The sequence below is a fragment of the Electrophorus electricus genome, chromosome 25, assembly GCF_041902795.1.
Source record: "Electrophorus electricus isolate QZ-2024a chromosome 25, ASM4190279v1, whole genome shotgun sequence".
NCBI lineage: Eukaryota > Metazoa > Chordata > Actinopteri > Gymnotiformes > Gymnotidae > Electrophorus > Electrophorus electricus.
In genome coordinates this window covers 5,916,119-5,936,148 of record NC_137521.1, presented here as the reverse complement: position 1 = coordinate 5,936,148, position 20,030 = coordinate 5,916,119, and the positions used below count along the sequence as shown (strand labels likewise).

The 20,030-nt window shown below is 48.7% G+C and overlaps 1 protein-coding gene across 4 annotated transcripts in view; it reads left to right on the top strand.

Annotated features, from left to right (window-relative positions):
* sema6a (sema domain, transmembrane domain (TM), and cytoplasmic domain, (semaphorin) 6A) overlaps positions 1–20,030 on the top strand; it is a 56,136-nt gene that overhangs the window by 25,197 nt on the left and 10,909 nt on the right. For 2 of the 4 annotated variants that reach the window (XM_026999762.3, XM_081707696.1), the window contains 15 exons: positions 3,436–3,499; positions 4,034–4,096; positions 4,546–4,647; positions 7,166–7,256; positions 8,176–8,295; positions 8,585–8,673; positions 9,455–9,672; positions 10,384–10,515; positions 11,590–11,745; positions 12,929–13,102; positions 14,067–14,207; positions 14,454–14,531; positions 16,580–16,638; positions 17,187–17,207; positions 19,595–19,750. In XM_026999762.3, coding sequence (XP_026855563.2) covers positions 3,436–3,499; positions 4,034–4,096; positions 4,546–4,647; positions 7,166–7,256; positions 8,176–8,295; positions 8,585–8,673; positions 9,455–9,672; positions 10,384–10,515; positions 11,590–11,745; positions 12,929–13,102; positions 14,067–14,207; positions 14,454–14,531; positions 16,580–16,638; positions 17,187–17,207; positions 19,595–19,750 — 1,664 coding nt within the window. The remainder of the gene's footprint in view (positions 1–3,435; positions 3,500–4,033; positions 4,097–4,545; positions 4,648–7,165; positions 7,257–8,175; positions 8,296–8,584; positions 8,674–9,454; positions 9,673–10,383; positions 10,516–11,589; positions 11,746–12,928; positions 13,103–14,066; positions 14,208–14,453; positions 14,532–16,579; positions 16,639–17,186; positions 17,208–19,594; positions 19,751–20,030) is intronic. The other 2 variants (XM_081707697.1, XM_026999763.3) reach the window with 2 other exon arrangements.

The window sequence follows — 20,030 nt, the reverse complement described above, 5'->3', positions numbered from 1 at the left end:
CAGCAGATGCCGTAAATAGGTCTAGTATTTAGTGGGAGGGAAAAATATTTACGCACAGGAGAGTTGACTTAAGGAAAGCTATTTCTAAACAAAAAGAATTATGATTTAGCTTTATATCATCAGCGAATTGCTTTGAAATACCTTAAAGCTTGGTATAATGTATCTACCTGAATTAGTCCTTGATCTTGAAAACAACTTTGTTTTTATTCAAATGAGAGTTTAAAGAACTTGTTTAATGTGGAACAGCATGGTTGCATTACAGGTTTGAGAGGAGCGTCTCATCTGCAAGTTGCCTTCTAAACAGTAGCGGACATGTCGTGGGTAGCTGTGGCTCACTGGTATTTGGTTGAAAATAAGGCCATGGTCTTATGGTGCGGATGTCCTAGACAGCGTACTTTGCCCCATGTTTATGCGAACTGGCTGGTAAAGGCCAGACAAGGTTATGAGAGGCGGAAATCAAGCATACGATGCGGCTTAGCCCAGTTAAGCTCCTTGCCGGTGTCTGGCCGCGGGGCCACTCTCCCGTCCTCTGCCACGGCTGGCAGCAGATAGCGATCAGCGATAACGCCCCTGCCTAGGCCGCCGCGCAAGCAGGGCATTGTCCACATTCCCTCCGCCCTGTTCACGGTTCACCATGGCAACCTTTCTCACCCTCCTTCGGGAGCTCTCCTCAGCAGGCTATGGGAATAGGCAAGAGCGCAGGTCCGTTCCCGTGGGCCCGCCCCTCTTCGTCGGGGCCGTGGCAGCTGTCTAGGCGCGGGAGTCTTCGATTCACCCGCGCCAGCGTCAAATCCTGTTTAAGCTCAGCTAATGATGTGGATTACACTTCCTCCGCTCTCACGGAGGCGTGCGCCGCTCTCGCCCACGGCGGCTCCTTCAGCGAGGCCGTCGTCGCGCGGAAACGAGACCGGTGACCAGGCCGGCACTGCAGGCGGCCCCATTACCGCAGTCAGTGGAACGGCGCCCAGACCGCCTCAGCCTTATCGGTGCTGCCACCTGCCCAGCATGAGTGGGTGTGTGTGTATGTGTGTGTGTGTGTGTGTAAGCATGCATGTGAGCATGTGTAGTTTATAAGGTTGAACCAGACAACATGTGACGTCACCCTGTTCGGCCACGGCCTGGTAATTAAGGCAGTGGGTGGGGAATGGCGGTGTGTGTGTGTGTGTGTGTGTGTGTGTGTGTTTTTTGTGACCAATAAATAGGTGTTGGGCGCATACTAACGAAGACCACAACCACCCCTCCACCGTTAGAGAGGGAGATTGTTTTACAAAAGGCCACCAGATGGACCACACTGCCCCATAGTCGCCCCCGAAAGAAGTGGGGTGTTATGAAAACGACATTCCTCAGCACAAAGCCTCTCTGTTCTGCTGGGGGATGGCCAAGACCCCCCTCCCCCCCAACACACAGATACGCATCGTGCACCAGTCCATTGCACCTCAATGCCACATCTCTCTGAGTGAGCCGACACGCTCGTAACACCCCTATGCACGAGGCTTCGTTTGTTTACTTGCGCCAAGCTCCCTGAGCCTTTGCTTTGCCTGGCCAGCCCAGAGCCTCTCCGGCTCAGCTTGAACGGAGCCCATGACACTCCACAGCTGGTGGAGGAACCCGACTTCTGCGGGGTGCGGCAGTCCTTGGCCCCTCTTAGCGGGAGGCGGTGGGGATGCCTGGAGCTGGCAGGAGGTGAGCACAGAGCCAGCACAGACGTGGCCACAGGTGCGGCCACTGATGGAAGAGGTCGTGTTTGCGCAATGATGCAAGGCCGGACATTCACCTGACACTTCGCTGACCATTTGCCTTATCACATCCTCGTTGCAGGACTGGTTGAACGGAGAGGGCACCGTGATTCATGGGAGAGTATGGAGAGGATGGGGATCAGAAGCCAATCAGAGCCGGAACATTTTAAACGCATGATTTAATAAAGCAGTGTATTAGTATGACTTTTAGACACTATTCAGTTTCTCCAGTAGGTAATTTTCAACATAAAAATTACAGCAAGTGTACAGAATATTTGCTCACTCATATTTAACATTGCGTAATGTATTAAGAGTGATTTATGTACTTCATTTAATGATTAATAGCATCATGCTTGCTCAGTCGGTGATGTCAGAGTGGATCCTCAGCAGCTGTAATTATTCGGTAGAATGGAATTTCATTAATGAACGGGAAGACAGTCAGCTGAGATGACACCTTACCTGTACTAATTGAAATTCATTAGGAACAGAGCTCAATTACTCCACAGAAATGTGATCTAGGATCAGCTGGGGTTTAGCTTTCTGTAATCTAGAAGTGATGTGTCAGTGATCTTAACAACTGCTTTTTTTTTTTTTTTAGCAAGGAATAGGAGCCCAACTGCATGCATTTAAAACTGGCTATAATATTGGGAGTTTGCTTTTTTCTTTTTTTTTTTTCTTTTGTGAGTGTAGGAGCAATTATTCTTCATTAGTTTTAGAATTACTTATCTAGCCACTGGGGCAAAGTGCATAACTGGATATTAGGTGCTAGCATTACCACTGACTACCATGGCTATATCTGCATGACTGGTTCGAATCATTTTGAGCACCGTGTAATGAAACCATTTATAACAAGACAATTTGTTGGCTTGAGTCTATGCAGGACTTGCCACTTAACCAAGGCAACTAAGAGTGAGAATATCTACCTTTTCTCAGCAGACTTCTGTGCCATTCAGTAGAGACTATGGACTGTTTGAAATTTGACACATGTATGATTAATTACTGGGCTCTGACTGAGAATTTGGACAACATAATTCGGAAGAGTTTTATCCAGCTGGATTCTTCCTAGGCCCAGGAAACTTGCATAAATGGATTCATTTCAGAAATGGCTTCTCTTCCAGACTTTATTACATTTGGGTAATGAGAATGCAAGCCACTGCGCAGGTTGTTAGATATAATTAAACTGAACTCTGAAGATGTCGGCAAGGCACTCTGATTAAAAACACATTTGCAAGAAATTTCAAACAAATTAACCAATTTACAGCAACAGTCCCCGTTCCACAAGATCTCCCGTTTGATACATGCGAAACTTGCTGTGTATACACCGAGTGCAAGTTTTGGCAAGGGTCATTTAAGCTCTGGGTTTATGTATACCATATGCTGGTAGTGATGGCAGCATAAACATCTGAAATACATAACCCTTGTCTCGTGTTTTAATGAGTGTTGGTATTGATTTCCTGTGGTTGAGCACCAAACTTAATTGACCTGAACCACACTGAATGACTTGCCCCCCCCCGGAGATCAACCTTCCCCCAGGAACAAGAGCGGCTTTGTGGGGCTGGAGTACTTTGAAACCCTCCTTCCCTGCGTCTGCCAGAGGGGACGTGTAGTCTTTTGTAACCGAAAGTGCGCTGTAATTAAAAAATTACCGGACTCTCATCAGTGTCATCCTCAGAATGAATTACGTATGTCCTCTTCCCAGGGATCACATATATACTGTGGACATCGAAATAACCGGTGCAGCAGAGGAGATCTTTTTCAGCAAGGTGAGTGTTCCCTGTCGAACTGTCCTCTAGGACATGATCTGTCACTCCCCTGCAATTACCTGGCAGCAGTGTAACCTGAGCTGCGCTCTGATGGGACCCATTCCAGCACCACGGCCCTGCTAAGCACATTATCCTATCAGCAGTCAGTGCCATGCGTCATCCTTCCTAAAAAGAGGTAGCCAGAGATTTACAGGCGTCTGTAGCCGCTCTTGCTTAGCCTGTGCACTCCTCCACTGCCAGACAACAATAAAACAACAAGATTGATCCAGAGCTCGGAGGAGAGAGAGCACGGGATTGATTAATCAAGGCGAACAGTTTAGCATCAGTGTTTAATCAATTAGCGGTTTGTAAATGCACTTTGAGGCTCACGAAGCCCTCTGGAAAGTGGGCCAGTTTGACCCGGAAGCTGACGGGAGAAATAATAATCTAGTATAATGTGCTAGGTGTGTTGCCTGTACGAGCTCTGCCTGCAGCATCCTCGGTGTAAAGCCTAAGTTGATCACTACTGATTCCCCATCGATTTCCTCTCAACAGAAACTGACGTGGAAATCGAGGCAAGGTGACGTGGACACCTGCAGAATGAAAGGGAAACATAAGGTACACTGACATCGACATGTCCCTGCGTGCATGACTCCACGTGCAGGTGTTTTATGTTTATCCAAAATTTGTTTGGATAACTTAATGCTCTCAAATCTAATAAATGCTTTTAGGTCCAGGCTAACGTGATTTTGTAACTCGATCCAAGGGAGAAGTCTTGTTTCTATAGTTCTATAGGAACGTGTAATGGCATAACCTGTAATGGATTGTGGCCTAATGCACTAAAATAAAAGGTGATAAAGAGGTGAAATTTAAAACGAGCCTTTTATAGTCTACAAAAGATGGAGGCAAGCAAATGTTCCCCATAAAAGTAAGATGTGATAAATAAATAATAGCCATTTTAAATTAGCCAGACATACAAAACGTTGCCTTCCGCTTCCACTAAGATCTTTCCGTGAAAGCGTCGTAAGTGGCCTGAGCTTCTCTTTCTCCCATTTTCTTCTCTATAGGATGAATGCCACAATTTCATTAAGGTCCTTCTCCAGCAGAACGACGACACCTTGTTTGTGTGTGGGACCAACGCGTTTAACCCTTCCTGTCGAACCTACAAGGTACTGTTCCATTTTCTCACCACCTTTTTCTGCAGACGCGGTATGCAAACAGCTCAATAAGCCTGTGACATACTGTAGCGGACAAAACCAAGGAACCAGCGAACTGTGTTGGATTACCGCCGCATGAGTGATTTGCAGGTGTGGGCCAGTGGTGCCAGCTTGGGCACGGGTGGTTCACGTTAGCTGCTATCGCGTCGACGCCACGTCTGGTCAGACATGAATGTGTTCGTCGTTTGTTTTGACATATTTATCGAGGGAGAAATGACTCAAGCGAGGGTAACGTGCAAGAGCTTGCACTCGCTTTGACAAAAAAAATTGGGAATTCACCAGTTCACCAGCTAGTGGAGTGTGAGAGGCCTTCAGAAGAGATGTTCTCCATGACGTTCCTCTGTGCTTGGTTTTCACAGTTTGACGCGCATGCATTAGCCGGCGACACTAATGAATGTGGGTTTTTTTAATGCTGATTTTTTTAGTCGACATGCTCGTAGTTGTCGCCGAGATGTTCTCACCAGCCTCTCTCCTTTTTGTGAGTGCTGAATGGTCTTTTTTTAGGCTTTGGGCCCTTTCACTGCCTGGTGTCTGGTAGACTTGCCCTTTGAACCCTGCTTTCTTTCTCATTGCATTTATATTAGTGGAATTTGTAGGCATGAAGTCTTTTGATAGGGCTTCATTGAGGAAAACGCACATAGGAACAATTGTTTATTGGAATGTGACTTAGTAATTTGAATAATGGAGAATTTTCTTCAAATGTATCAAAGGCTATATAATATCCCCCCTCAAAAAAAAACCAACAGAAAAACAAACTTGTTCAAAAGAGTGTGAAGACCTTTTGCCAAGAGCTGCAGAAGCTGCCCACAGATTTTCTCCCTGCAGATCTTTGGCTCTCGCCAGGCCCTGGGTGTGCCCGACTGAGATGCCGTAGTCGGATGGCGCATGTGCGTCCACCTTGGCCGGCGTCCTGCCTTTCCATCCTCCCGGTGTGACGGCTCTGAAAAGGGTTTCTGTTTCAAGGCCAAACTCGTCCCACATTAATCAGAACCTCTGAGAGAGAGAGAGCAGAGGAGGGAGGTCCACTGGACAAATGTTCTGCTGAATGGCAGTGCTGCTCCGTAGCCCCTCCCACCTGTCCCACAAACCCCCTCCACACAGTCAACCCTCCCCCCCTCCCGAGGGCCCATCTGCGACCCACTTGCGCGTCGGTGCGCCCTCGGGAATGCTCAGACAGACACCTTGGCAGCCGCAGCCTGAGCTCAGAACAGACGAGTGGGTCTTTGTGTATTAAAGCGTCTCTCAACTGCCTGATATATGGCTGGTGTCGATTACATCACCTGTTGCCGGGCGGAGCTGAGGGAGAGAAGTGCGGCAGGATGCAGGTGATGTTGCTGTCTTCACCTAATGACTGGCAAAGGGACCAAAAAAATTTTCATTGCTATTTCAAAGGAGGGGTTTTCCTAATATATTCCGGAAATGTCTATATGTGACTGATGGCCCTATGGGTGTAATATGATGCACTTCCCACCATTTTCTACTGAAGTATCCACAAGTCAGTGTGAGGCTGTGCTCAGATTTCTGGCAAAATTCCTTCTTTTGATGGAATTACTGTGGTTATCAGTCCTCCTTCAAGAGAAGTAAGTAGAATGTTAATGTAGAAGGGCAGGACAACAGGGTATTTTTATGTTCCCCTTTGCTGTAAGACACAAGGTTGGACTTATATACATGGGCACTGTCTATGAGCCTCTTCCTCCCATTGAAAAGGCAAGAATAGCTCCTTGGCTTGTGAGAGTGCCTTAAAAACAGGAGAGGTTAGTGCCACAGTCTGATCCAAAAGATACCCGTGGCCCTCATGTACACAGCTCCAGGCAATCCTGTAGGTTTTAAAGTCTGGGGACTTTAAAACAACAACAAACAAACAAAGAGTATTTTTTAAAATAAGCACTTTGGGTTTTTTTGCTGGTAACAACATGGTTCTCTACCCAGTGTGCCTAAGTGCTGAATTTCTACTCACCTTTTGCTTAACACCCTTGTAAGAAATGTTAATTAGGCTCTGGGTGTCACCTACTGATATTTCATATTCCCCAGCAGTAATTCTGCATGTGGTGCGACTTAGGGGTGACCTTTTTTCCCCAGTGGCTAGATGATGGCTCTTTCCACCAAAATAGAAAGCAAAATGACCTGTTTAGAAGCCAAAAAGTGTGGCACAAACAGTTATTCTCTGGCAAGCTTCGGCCTTTGTCAAGAAAAGTTTTCCAAAATAAAACCGCCCTGTACAGTAATGGGCTTGGGATCACATCTCTAGACACTTGTTAATGCAGAGATCTTTTTCTTCCCACAGCTGACTGGTGTTCTTTGACTCACATTTATTATTGGCTTCTTACATCCAGTAAGGCTGTAGACAGTGATCAGAACAGCGTGGATATAGAGAGTGTAGGTGTAAATGTGCTCGCTACATGCCACGTGGGCGGAGCTGACCTTTGACTCCTGCTTCCCTCCCCCCTCTCCTCCCCTCCCCCCCCTCTAGACGGACAGCCTGGAAGCCGATGGAGAGGAGATCAGCGGAATGGCCCGATGTCCTTATGACGCCAAACATGCCAATGTGGCCTTGTTTGCTGGTGAGCCAATAGTACAGGATCATGTTTTGTTTTTTTTTTAAATGGAATATTTCTTGCAGCGTTTTATTTCAAGAATGTTGCTGGTGACTGCAAGACACGCCACAGTCGTTAAACAGCAGCGCGGATTATTATAAGGGCCTGTAGTCAAATGCAGAAGCATGCCAGGAACTCACAAGGACCTCGCAGGCTGTCGGACCCAGCAGGCCAGAGGAGCTGGGAGGCAGATGGGGCTGGTAGGCCCTCGTTCTACCACAGTCACTCTCTGTTTCTGGGAAGAGCCTTCTGCCAGGCAGCCTTCGCCTGTGGCTGCTTTGGAAACACATGAAACTATTGTGGTATTGTGGGGGAGGTGGGGGGGATCCTCCCCAAAATATGGGAATTAAAAATATCTCCCAAGATGGAAAACCCAGATGAGTCATCGCTCTATTAGTGGCTTAAGAAAGGGTTCCAGTCTGAGGCCTGTGAAAGTGATTCACTCCCAATGATAGACAGTTATGCTAATTGCTTTTCTGCTATCATATTGTTTTGTTTTGCCAGAGCAGAGCACACGATCAGTGATGATTCATTAGGCTTTCCTTTAATTGCAAGTCTCATCTGCAGCTTTCTCCCTTGAACTTTTGACTGTGTGTGTGTGTGTGTGTGTGTGTGTGTGTGTGTGTGTGTGTGAGAGGGAGAGAGAGAGAGAGAGAGAGAGAGAGAGAGAGAGAGAGAGAGAGAGAGAGAGAGAGAATATGTTTATGGTTACTAGGTTTGTGGACACTGGGAGTTTGTCACTGTGATGTTTCACCAGGCTGTCTTTTGGTTTTGGGCTCTGCAGCCCTGCATGCGTTCGAGTGGTGTGAAAGCTTTCGCCTGTGTTTGCCGACTTACCGCGACTGATGGGAACTCTGCTCCCCGGCTCTTTTGGTTTCTTTCGCAGATGGAAAGTTGTACTCGGCCACGGTCACGGACTTTCTGGCCATCGACGCTGTCATCTACCGCAGCCTGGGAGACAGCCCGACGCTGCGCACCGTCAAACATGATTCAAAGTGGCTGAAAGGTACGGAGGGAACAGAGCATGGCTACGTTTCCAGACGCCACATCCTTAGGGCGTCATGTTTGTTTTGGCTGGGTTAAGGACTATTTCCTCTCCTTTGTCTTGCTTGCTGATACAATGATGGCCTTGCATTAGCTGATGGAGGACTTTATATCAAGTTTAGTCTTTTGTTTTTCCTGTTTGGGACTGTGCTATTAGTGCAGGGGAAGGTAAGCAAATCAGGGTCAAGGTGTGTGCGTGCTCGTGTGTGTGTGTGTGTGTGTTTTATCCAGTCTTTATTTGTATATTGCAGAGCCTTACTTTGTCCAGGCAGTGGACTATGAGGACTTCATTTACTTCTTCTTTCGGGAAATTGCCATGGAATACAACAGCATGGGAAAGGTGAGGAGATGGTGTGTGTGTGTGTGTGTGTGTGTGTATGTGACACGGCGTTAATACGAGAAAGGCCACAGCATTTCCTACTTCAGCAGCAAACACGGGAAGTGCCATAGGAAGCAAACAGGAAGTGGCCGTCTCAAATATTCAGGAAAGGTTGGGTCATTTTCAAAAGACAAAACACAGGATGAGGGAGATAAAAATAAATAGCAGAACTGCCAGCCACTGTGTGAACTCTAGGGCTGAAGTCCCAAAATAACTCCCTTTTCCCACAACTGTACCTAATGCTTATTGACAATTAAATAAGGAACTGGGCAAAATGCAGAAAGAATTACAGGGAATTAACATCCTGAATGTCATGTGGCAGTTTTTGTAATTCCTCATTCATGGCCTTGTGCTACGTTCTGTTTTCACGCTGGGTGATCTATGGCTGGAAACTAATTGTAGTGTGTGCACCTACTGTAAATACAGCTTTCAGCACTTAAAGTACAGATGGATTTGAAAGATTACTGTAATTACAGCTATCTTGCTCTGCTAGTGCGAGGTCTTAAGTGCTATGCATGTGGACTGTTAAGGTCCAAAATGATGGAAAAATATTTGTCCAGACATTCATGGTAATACACATTATATGCATCACTTTCAGATGCATTAGAGTTAGGTTTAGTGTCAAATATATTTAATGTTATTATTAGTTCAGCACAGGATGCATTTTTTGGGAACTGCTATGGCCTGAACTTTTGAGGGCGTGAGAATACCACAACAGCAGGTGTGCTGGGCGCTTTGTCAGGTGGTGTTCCCGCGGGTGGCGCGTGTCTGCAAGAACGACCGGGGCGGCTCTCAGCGTGTGCTGGAGAAGCAGTGGACGTCCTTCCTGAAGGCGCGCCTCAACTGCTCCATCCCGGGAGACTCGCACTTCTACTTTAACATCCTGCAGGCTGTCACCGGCGTCATCCACGTCGATGGCCACCACATCGTCATGGCTACCTTCTCCACGCCGTACAACAGGTGCGCTCACCTTTTGGCCACGACCTTCCTACGCTGCCCCCCACCCTCAACCCCCCCCCCCCCCCCCCAACGCCCCCCAAAATCCCACACTACTCCAGCCACAATATTTGGAAGAAGCATCTTTGGGTTTATTATTAATAATGAATGAAGGTCTAAGGCTCTGCATTCAACTCTTTTATCTAAATTAGAATCGCGGTGCTGGTGAAGAGCTTACCGCACTCCGCAGCTCCCATGTTGTGGCGGTTTAAGGAGATAAACCAATTGCTTGTGACAGCGCAATTGAGCTTGCCTAATGGGCATTAAAATCTGCCACGCAACTAAGAAATTTCAATGAGGGTTTTGGTTAGGGCCATATTCAAAGTTAATCAAAGCGTAGAGAATGAACTCCTATTGACTGGAAGTTTCAGCAGTACAATGGGGAGCCATTAGTCATCGCTTGTGAGCGGCTGCTCCGACATGACGCCAGCTCTGCCTCGCGGGCCACGAGTTTCTGCCTTATTACCGAGATTTACAGTTTTGGCCACTGACGTTAACAGAATCCCATCTCTGAAGCTATCACAAACCCGGTCTTTTTACAACGCGCTCCTCCAAACGCGGGCTCGTTGAGGAGGGGGAGGGTGAAAGAGAAGGGGGGGGGTGTGATGCGGAGTTCTGCGACTGGCGCGGAGTCTGCTGCCTGCGGGTGAATCGCTGTGCGTCTTCCCATCCCAGCATTCCAGGCTCGGCTGTGTGCGCCTATGACATGGCCGACATCGCCGCGGCATTCACGGGACGCTTCAAGGAGCAGAAGTCACCCGACTCCACCTGGACGCCCGTGCCTGAGGAGAGGGTGCCCAGACCCAGGTATCCACCATCTTCTTTCCCTCCCACATGCTCTCCCTGGGCCCGCCCCCTTCCCTCAGCCGAGATGCTTAAATGAGGTTGCACGGGGCCAGCATGTTGGTGAGCACATGGGTTTCATCAGCAGCACAATAGTGGCCCAGGCCGCCAGTGGCGCTTTTGCAGACGTAATCGCCATCGATGTTTGGGTGCCCCGCGACACGGTGCCGGCCGCTGTTATGAATATCTACAGATGACTTAGGGAGGCATTATATGGGACTTATAAATGAGTCATGACCACCTTGGGTTATGTTCTTTGAATAACATGTTAGCGTGCCGAGTGAAGAAGAGAGATATATATAGAGAGAGAGAGAGAGACAGAGAGAGAGAGAGAGAGAGAGAGAGAGAGAGAGAGCATAACAGCAAATGAGGCATGAGCTCATTTTCCAGATGGCTGACCAATTTTCCAAAAGCACCAGCAAGCCTGGTCAATCTTTGTCCCCCATACCCCTAATTATCACACCACCAGCTAGCTGCATTCCCTCTGAAATAGCACTTTAAGAGCATCGAACCGGCCAAGAGGAACCAGAGATGTCCTTAGCCTCCATATGGTTTACCGTCATGTGAAACAACAGGGGTATCGGCGGCACTCATTAGCATAAAATTATGTGTTTGCGGGAAAACAAGGTCGGGTGTTAATGAGAATGAAGGCAAGAGCTTTTTTATGCAATTTTTATTTTCCTCTCAATGGCACATGTGTGCTAACACGTGTACTCTGCTTCTGAACCATGCTTGCTCTTCAAGAGGAAAGACCATATGTCGCCTGTGTGTTCAGAGCAATGCTTAGTCAGCCAGTACATGAAAGGCATCCAAACAGCTAGGACTGCAGTAAAACTATACGTTTCCTATGTAACTCCTATGTTGTGATTTGACAGAAACCACACTGGAAATCTGGAACTAGCAGTGTTTCATATTGTAATGTTTTTAAGTGTAATTCATATAATTCAAGTACTGAGCGTAATCAGTTCAAGTGATCGTTCCACTCTCTCTCTCTCTCTCTCTCTCTCTCTCCCCCTCCCTCTCTCTCTCTCTTTTTAGGCCTGGCTGCTGCGCTGGAACATCATCAGCAGAGAGGTACAAAGTGTCCAATGAATTCCCAGACGACACTCTGAACTTCATCAAGATGCACCCCCTGATGGACGAGGCAGTGCCCTCCATTGCCCACCGGCCCTGGTTCCTCAAGACCATGGTCCGGTGAGCATCTGGCCCGCTTCAGGTTCAGCCCTCTGGTCGAGCCCCAGCGGACCTGCCCCTCACGGCATGGTCAGATACGCGAGCCCTAACGCTGGTCCGTCCGAGCAAGTCTTTCTGCATGTAGCCCATAGGTTCTGAACGAGGAGACGGTCAGACCATCCTGAAATAACTCCATATAATGAATCATTTCTAACGTTATGTGCGGATTAATGCCTCTTCCCTTCTGTATGATAATCGCTGCTCATTTTTGGCAATGGATCCTGTCATTTGCAATGCAGAACTGTGGCCCAGTCAAATTCAGACACTAAGCATCCCTCAAATAGATTCATTTAATATCTGGGGCGGGGGGGTGGTGGGAATATCTATTTCACCAGTATGGTGCTACCTATTCTGCAGCTGTAGGAAGTGAGCTGGAAACAGAATCTGGAATAAGACTTTATCTCAACTCTGCCCTGAAGGGAAGATGGTTGAATTCACGGCTTTTCTTTTTCGAGCAAATTAGAACAATGGCGTCGATTTCCCAAGCAGGATTTTCCTGTCAGGCAGATGTTATAAAGAAGGATAAGGCACTCAGGTCAGACCACAAAACTTGACCTTATATTTAAAGAAGGAATCAAAGCTGTCCAGAGATGGAAAAGCTGTTAGGTTAGAGGGGAGCCCCATGCATAACTTCCCTGATATCTTTTACAGTAACACCGTTTAATGAGGTCTGTGTAAATTTGCTGAACCATTCAATCACTGGAAAAACATTTCTGCAGTGTGTCTCGCATCGTTTCCCTCACCGTGTTTTAATATATCCCACTGTAGACTCAAGAGATTTGCAAAGATGAATGAAAAATCTTGGATAAATTATTTGTCTTACCATTTTCGTCTCACCAGTTTTAATTACCTTGAAAGTGTATTTGCATACTGATTTAAAAATTATACATACATTTGATTAACATGGAGATAAGCGTGGTAATTGGAGCAATGGCCACTAGATAACAGTCTAATTTCTCTGCAAGAGCAGAGCCGAACGTTTTTAAGTCAAGAGAATTGTCGGGCAATTTTATCATATCTCTGCCACCTCACGCTGTTCTCGTTCTCTCTCTCTCTCTCTCTCTCTCTCTCTCTCTCTCTCTCTCTCTCTCTCTCTCTCTCTCTCTCTCTCTCTCTCTCTCTCTCTCTCCCCTTGTTTCTCCAGATATCGGCTCACTCGCATAGCGGTGGATAATGCCGCCGGGCCGCATGGCAACTACACCGTCGTCTTCCTGGGCTCAGAGAGGGGCATCATCCTCAAGTTCCTGGCCAAAATGAAGAGCGGCTTCCTGAACGACAGTCTCTTCCTGGAGGAGCTGAGCGTCTACAACCCGGAGAAGTGCGTATTCCGTCAGAGCCGCCCCGGCCCAGCCACGGAGAGCACCGCTCTGTCATTTAAAAGCGTTTTATCAGGTTACGGCCCCTGGAGTGTGGTGGGCAGATTAAAGAGCTCAGTGGAACTTCTGCTCCTGGGATGATGCCTAGAGCGCCCGGACTAACGAATGGTGAATGATTAAAAAATGTGGAGCGGTTTGGGGGGAGGTGAGGGGATGCGGGGGATGGAGGGAGGGTCAGTGGGGGTGGTGGATTAGATGAGTGTCTCGAAGCGCAGCTGAGCCCCCCCCACCTCTTTTGAAGCCGTGGCCAGTAGGTTTGGACCACATCGCCGCAGGATAAACAGAGCAGCGCCGGCCAAAGCAAATACACATAGGAAAGCTGGAGCTAGATTCGGTTGGGCGCCCGGGGATGGGGACGGGGGGCTTTTAAGGAGGCCGCCGGCGTCAGCCGCTGAGCCGCCCTGTGCGACACAGCGCGGAGGGAGCGGGCGAACCCGAACCTCCCCTGCACCTCCTGCTCCCACACACGAGGCGGGGAATGGGCCGAGATCTGTCTGGCTGACCGCCACGTGGCTTAGTTGTAGCGGTTAGTGCGACTGACATTACAGGGAAGGATTTTAACGAAGATGTTCACTGCACATTACATAGGGTAGATGGGCTGTAAGCCTTAACGAAGAGCTCCGCCGCACGGGGGGGGCAAGCCTCATGAAGTAGGAATTAAATCTCCCCTCCCCCCTTTATATGTGTGGAGCAGGGGATTAGAGCTCTATACCCTTCCAGACAACCACCATGCCACGAGAGAGGGTGAAAAAGAGAGAGAGAGAAAGAGTGAGAGAAAGAGTGAGAGATGTTATGTAGGTTTATCAAAGACACTCACCTCCGTGCTAAACATATCCATATCAAAACGCTGTTTTCACGCCGTTGAGGAAACGACTTTGCGACGAACGCTCTCTGCCGCCCCCTCAGGTGCAGCGTGGACGGCGTGGAAGACAAGCGCATCGTTAGCATGCAGATCGACAGCAGGAGCCACTCCCTCTTCGTGGCGTTCACTTCCTGCGTGGTCAAGGTGCCGCTGTCGCGCTGCGAGCGACACGGGAAGTGCAAGAAGTGAGTCCCACAGGCCGCCGCCCGGTTCCCAGCATGCTCCCCGCTTCGTGTTATAGCCGAGAACGGACCTGAGACACGTACTCTGTCAGCAGACTCCGGCGATGATTGCCGACAGATTGCATAATCCCCTTGAAAGGCAGCCTGACAGACCAGGCGTGTGTGTGTGTGTGTGTGTGTGTGTGTGTGTGTGTGTGTGTGTGTGTGTGTGTGCGTGCGCGTGCGTGTGTGTGTGTTCTCCTCCCACAGGTCTTGCATCGCTGCCAGGGACCCGTACTGCGGCTGGGTGTCGGATGGGGCCTGTCGGGAAGTCGTCTCCAGTTCAAAGTACGTGGGCCAGGCCCCGACGCGTACATCGCAGGCTCGGGGCTCACTGACCCACGCCTACCCCCTCTGGTGTATCGGCCACATCCGCTTGTGCTCCTCTGTGGCTTCGACTAATAATGGTCTTGCTGCTCCCCCCATCCTTATGAATGGTTGTAAAGGAAAACCCAGTGGAAAGAACCGGGGAGCCAGTGAGATATATTGACCTTCTTTAGTACCGTATTTGCCACGCCGGGGCCGAGCGCTCGCTGAACAAACGTCACGCGGCATTTCAGGGGGAGCGTTTCGCATGCCGTCCGAATTAGAGCTCGAGCCCTTTTCCTGACGCTAAGCGACTCCGAAGCCGTGCAAAGTGACGGCAGGCTATTTTTTCTCCCCGCTCTGCCTATCCTGTTATTACGTCCGGGGCCTCGCCCGGCTCTGACCGAGCTTTCCACTTTGGAAACCGAGTAAACAGAGGCATCAGGAGGCAAGATGACCTCAGTCCTGCCCCGCAGGGTTGCCAGAGCACCGGCGAGCAGCGGCGCGCACGGTCAGGGGGGCCCGGCCTTCGCGGAGAGCGACAGGAAGGCGCTCTGGCTCGCCGCGTTTTACGCCGGCTACCAGAAAGCACAAGCTCCAAACAGGCCCTGGGGAGGAAAAGGCGCGAGTTGCCACTTTCGTTTCCACAGACGTAAAGAGCTTATAAGAACAGAATAGGACGTTTCTTATTGCTTGGGGGTGTTTAGTTCAGAGTTGAAATGAATGGAACCTTAATGACGTGACTTTTTTTGAACTTTTTTTTTTTTTTCACAGTGGCGCAGCATCTTATAACAAGTGAGGTTGGATTTACTTGAAGATATTAAGCCTTTAATCTACTGGGCCAGATTCATAAAACCCACCATCAGATTTAATGTGATGTTAACAGCAAATAGCACCTGGGTAATACGTTTGCTCTTTCATAAATAGGGACTGCCAGCATATTTTACAGTTTGCATGATGTATTGTGCTACTGCATTTTCTCCTCATTCATAGTAGCGAAAAATGAACCTTTCTGACAGTAAAGATCCCGGTAAGAAGTTGATGTGGATTACATTATTTTGTGGATTATCTGCTTGGTCACACATGCAAGTTATTAACAAAAATCTGCACGCGCACCCGTTTAGCTAGTCGATACCTTTATTTAGAAGACACAGTTTTGATATGTTTGGAGTGAGCTTGATGGGAAATCATAACTGTAATAGTGAAAGTACACACAGAAGAATATGACTTACCTGGGAAGGATCCCAGAATGTCACAAACTTTGGCCATGCGCCAGCAGATATGAGGAGAGGTACAATTTGGTTTCAATTTGGCGTTAGCATGGTCACCGTCACGTCTCATGAACGTGCCCACTGTGTCTTCAGAGTATGACGTGCCGATGACGTGAACAGCCCTGTATGTGAAAATGCCCGTACGTCTGCTGCAGCGTGCAAAACGGCTTCACTCCACTTGAGTGTATCATTTCTTTTTTTTTGCCGATAAGTTTGGAAACTTTTTTCCTCTTATACTTTTGGCCCCGCTGGGAGCTGTGAGATGTGGATGTGTCTGCTGTGACAGCCCAGCATGTAATCTCTTTGACGGCTGGCCTGTCTTCTCTGATTGCACGGCTGAATGTCTGTCAGGAGAAGTATGCCCAAGCTGACACAGACAGTGGAGTCCTGTATGATAACACAGAACTCAGTTCCAGCGCACCTCAATGTCTCCATGTGCTCGTCTACTCGCGATTGCATTGGGGCTTCTAGGAGACACTTATTCGCGGTGCCTTTTTAAAATGAAGAAGTCGCCCAAGTTTCATTCCGTTTCTGTCACAATAACAGACACCGGTCAGTTAAACTTATGTGCCTAACCATATCGTGAGAGCTTATAACGCTTGCACATAGCAGCCCTGATGACTCAGGACTTCATCGCCAGCGGTTGAAAGCTGTCGAGCTCCATGTCGAAACAGAGGCGACTCACAGAGGGGCCGAGCCCCATGTCCCAGGGCCCCCAGCCACTCACCGCCGTGTGTCTTGTCTCTGTTGCTTACGCAGATGGTCGTTCGAGCAGGACGTGGAGCACGGCAACACAGATGGACTGGGAGACTGCCAAAGTAAGCAAGGACTGCTTCCCTGTCTCTCTCTCTCTCTCACTCTCTCTCTCTCTCTCTCTCTCTCTCTCTCTCTCTCTCTCTGCCTTCTCCCTTCCTCTCTCCTGTTTATCTGGGCTCAGTCTCGACCCTGTCCTTCAGCTGTAGCAACACACTGGACACAGGGCACGGCCCTGCTTTAGCCACCGCTCCTCACACACACACACACACCACTGACAGAGCCTTTCATTGTGACCTATTCACTAGGCTACACTAAGCCCTATAGAACCTGTTTTCAATTGACTGCATTCATTTATTGCATCATTTTATCTGCCGTGAATAGTGAAAAGCTGAAAACTACGCACACTTTAGTGGGTGGCTATTTACTGCACAGTGTGATAAAATGTTTGTTTACTGTAATGAGACACTAATATTAATTATAAATACCTCCCAGCTTAATATTAGAAACAAGTGTTAACATTATAGCATGCATATTTTATGGAACTGAATCGGAAATGAAGAGTGAATCTCGTTTTATTACATTAACACGTCTCCTCATTTGCTTTTTTCAGACTCCTTCGTGGCTTTAAACGGTAAGTGACATAAGTCAACCTGGACAAGCCAGACTTCATTCCTCCTTTTCAAGCATTTTATCTGTCCTCTCTTCATTTGTTCTTTCATTTCAAAGCCTCTCCTTTCTCTCCCAGGATAGTAAAAGAATTAGAAAGGGTTTCATTCCTTTGATGGTTTCCCCCACCCCCCAAAACCTTCAGGCCACTCATCAAGTTCTTGGCATTCCTCAAAATTCGTCAAGTGGTCAGTTTTGCCCAGTTCCTCCAACCTCTTCCTCTGTGCGTTCCGTAGTCAGGTGTCGCTGAACTCACTTGATTTGTGTCCAGTTCGATGAACTGGTGGGTGCCCCCTCAACTCCACCCGCTGTCCAACACTGGCCCCACCCCTCACCATAACTCTCTCCCTCTCTCTCTCCTCTGTATTCTCTGCGAGCCTTCACTGGTCCTATTGATTCACCCTGACCTTTGGTTTCCTAATTGGATGGATCTAGCCGCTTAATAGAAGGCGGCTTTGTGGCTTGGAGATGTAGCCAAATGCAAATTATGGGAGCTGTTTACAGAGGCTAAACAGCAACTCATTCTCCAAGGCTCCCCTAGAAATGATTCATGAAACGCAGTCCAACCAAAGCAGAGCGTGCAGGGCCACACATGGGCGTACACACACACACACACACACACATGCACACGCATGACCCAAACCAGCGCGTGCATGTACACGCTCATTGGTGCTGCCTGATTGAAGCTGTTCCCTCTGGCACGTAAAGGAATGCTAAGCAGTGCTGATTGGCAGGGGAGTGTCTGCTTCTGTGACCTACATATCGCATTAGAAATCCTCACATTTGGAAAAGGTCTGATTATCATTCACTTCTGATAAAAATAGGAATCCCCGCCCTCGGCCGTGGCTCTTCCGTTGCTCTTCCCTGCTTGTCCCTTACATCAGTCTGCTCAAATGCAGCAGATAGCGTATCGATTCCAAATGTGGTCTCCCCCACTTTGCCTGTAACGTCTGTGCATTCAGGCTGGATTCGACTTCACTCGGGTATTTGAAATGTCATAAATCATACAACCCAGCGAAAAATGTCTCTGATGGGGTATTAATGTACTGCCGGTGGAGTGCCATCACGTGCTGCTGCTTCACTCTTTCTAAACAGCTCCATTTCACCCACGCCAAATAGTCAACTCTGATTTAGCGCTTTAGATATATAGTTCTCTGTGAGGCATATTTTTATTTTATTTAACTAGGCAAAAAAAGGGTTGCAAGTTGGCATTTCAGAGATTTCTTCTCCCCGCTATGTTCCAGGGAGTCTGAGACCGCGCTCCTGTATGTGTGTCATGGGTCTTGGTGGCACCTCCCCTGGCCGTGGAGAATGAATTATAAAATAGCTCTGTCACACTAATCGCTCAGCCTCTGGCGCGTTCTTAAATAAATCATTTTAATGATCGCTGCTGGGAGATCACGAGGCTGTTGTGTGCGCAGGGCCAGTGGAGAAGATCGGTGGTGGCCCAACGCCCCACGCATGCACAGGAGAGGGAGTTCAGTTTATCGCTTAATTAAGATACGAAGTGATTACAGTATTGCGGGGTGGGCTCGGCGCGATGAGCTGGCAGCTTACTAGGAAGCCGGTTTTGATTTTCAGGACGGGGTTCTAGGCGACAATTGATCAACCTGTCGAATCCCCGAGAAGGTTTGAGAGTCAGGTGTCCGTGTTTCAGGGGAAGGAGATGTGAAGGAGCATTTATCAGCGCTTACCTTTCTGGTGGTTGTTTAGTGTGCAACGTTTATGAACGCCTTCATGAAATAACAGATTTTGTTGTGATGTGCTGGGGAGAAAAAAGGTGAAACAATTCATCCAGAAAGTTCAGAAAGATTAACGAGTTACATCACCTTAATGGCCCATCATCCGATTTGTTGTACACATTGTCACAAAAAAAGTAGAAAAAAGACAGCTTACAGAATGTGGGTGAATGTGGGCAGCCTTCGGAGGCTGGCCAGGACCAGAGATATGCAGCCAATCATGTCTCTATGGCCTGCATGATAAGGTAAGCTCACCCCAGGTGACTCTCACAGGGCGAGTGTATCTGTCAAGTCCCAAATTGGAAAATGTGGCCACAGTGAAGGGTCCCTCCGAGGCAGCTGCCCTCACCGTCGGAGACGGAGAGGTCACGGCCCTTGCGGGGCCCTGCCTGGAGTCGTGCCGGGGCAACACATGGGCAGGACTCAGGCCCCGCCGTTCCAGGCCAAGCACTGGTTGACTGCGACAGCGCCAAATGGGCCGGCGCTTCATTCGCAGGAAGCCGCCAAGGCCACATCCGCATCCTGTTTGCGCATGCGACAGTGCAGACCACGCCCGTTGGGCGGACCCCGCAGGGCCGACCACAGTCCACTAACCTGCGCTGTGCTCTGGCAGGCCGTTCCACGTCCGCCTCCCACAGCACCACGCAGCCTCCCGCCAACGGGCCGCTGGGAAGGGGCCACACGCTGGAGCCCAAGGAGCCCCCGCTAACCGTCGATAAGAGGGACCCTTATATCGCGGTTCCCCCTCTAACCCAGCAGGAGTCCACAGGTAAGCCTTGGAATGGGAGAGTCCATTTTTGTCCTTTGGGGGGAGGAGATTTACAGTACTTCGCTGCCTCCAGCTGACCAATGCACAAATTACAAATCACAGTGTTGCTGGAAGAGAGAGATTTATTAAACAAAGACTGTAATATCCCCCGAAGGGGGTTGCAATATCCAGGCTATGGCTAGTGAAAGGAAAAGACCGCACTGTTTTTCCCCTTGGAAAATGATGGCCTCTTCTTTATCAAGGCTTCATGACATGACATTGGAACGCCCTATCTGAGCAA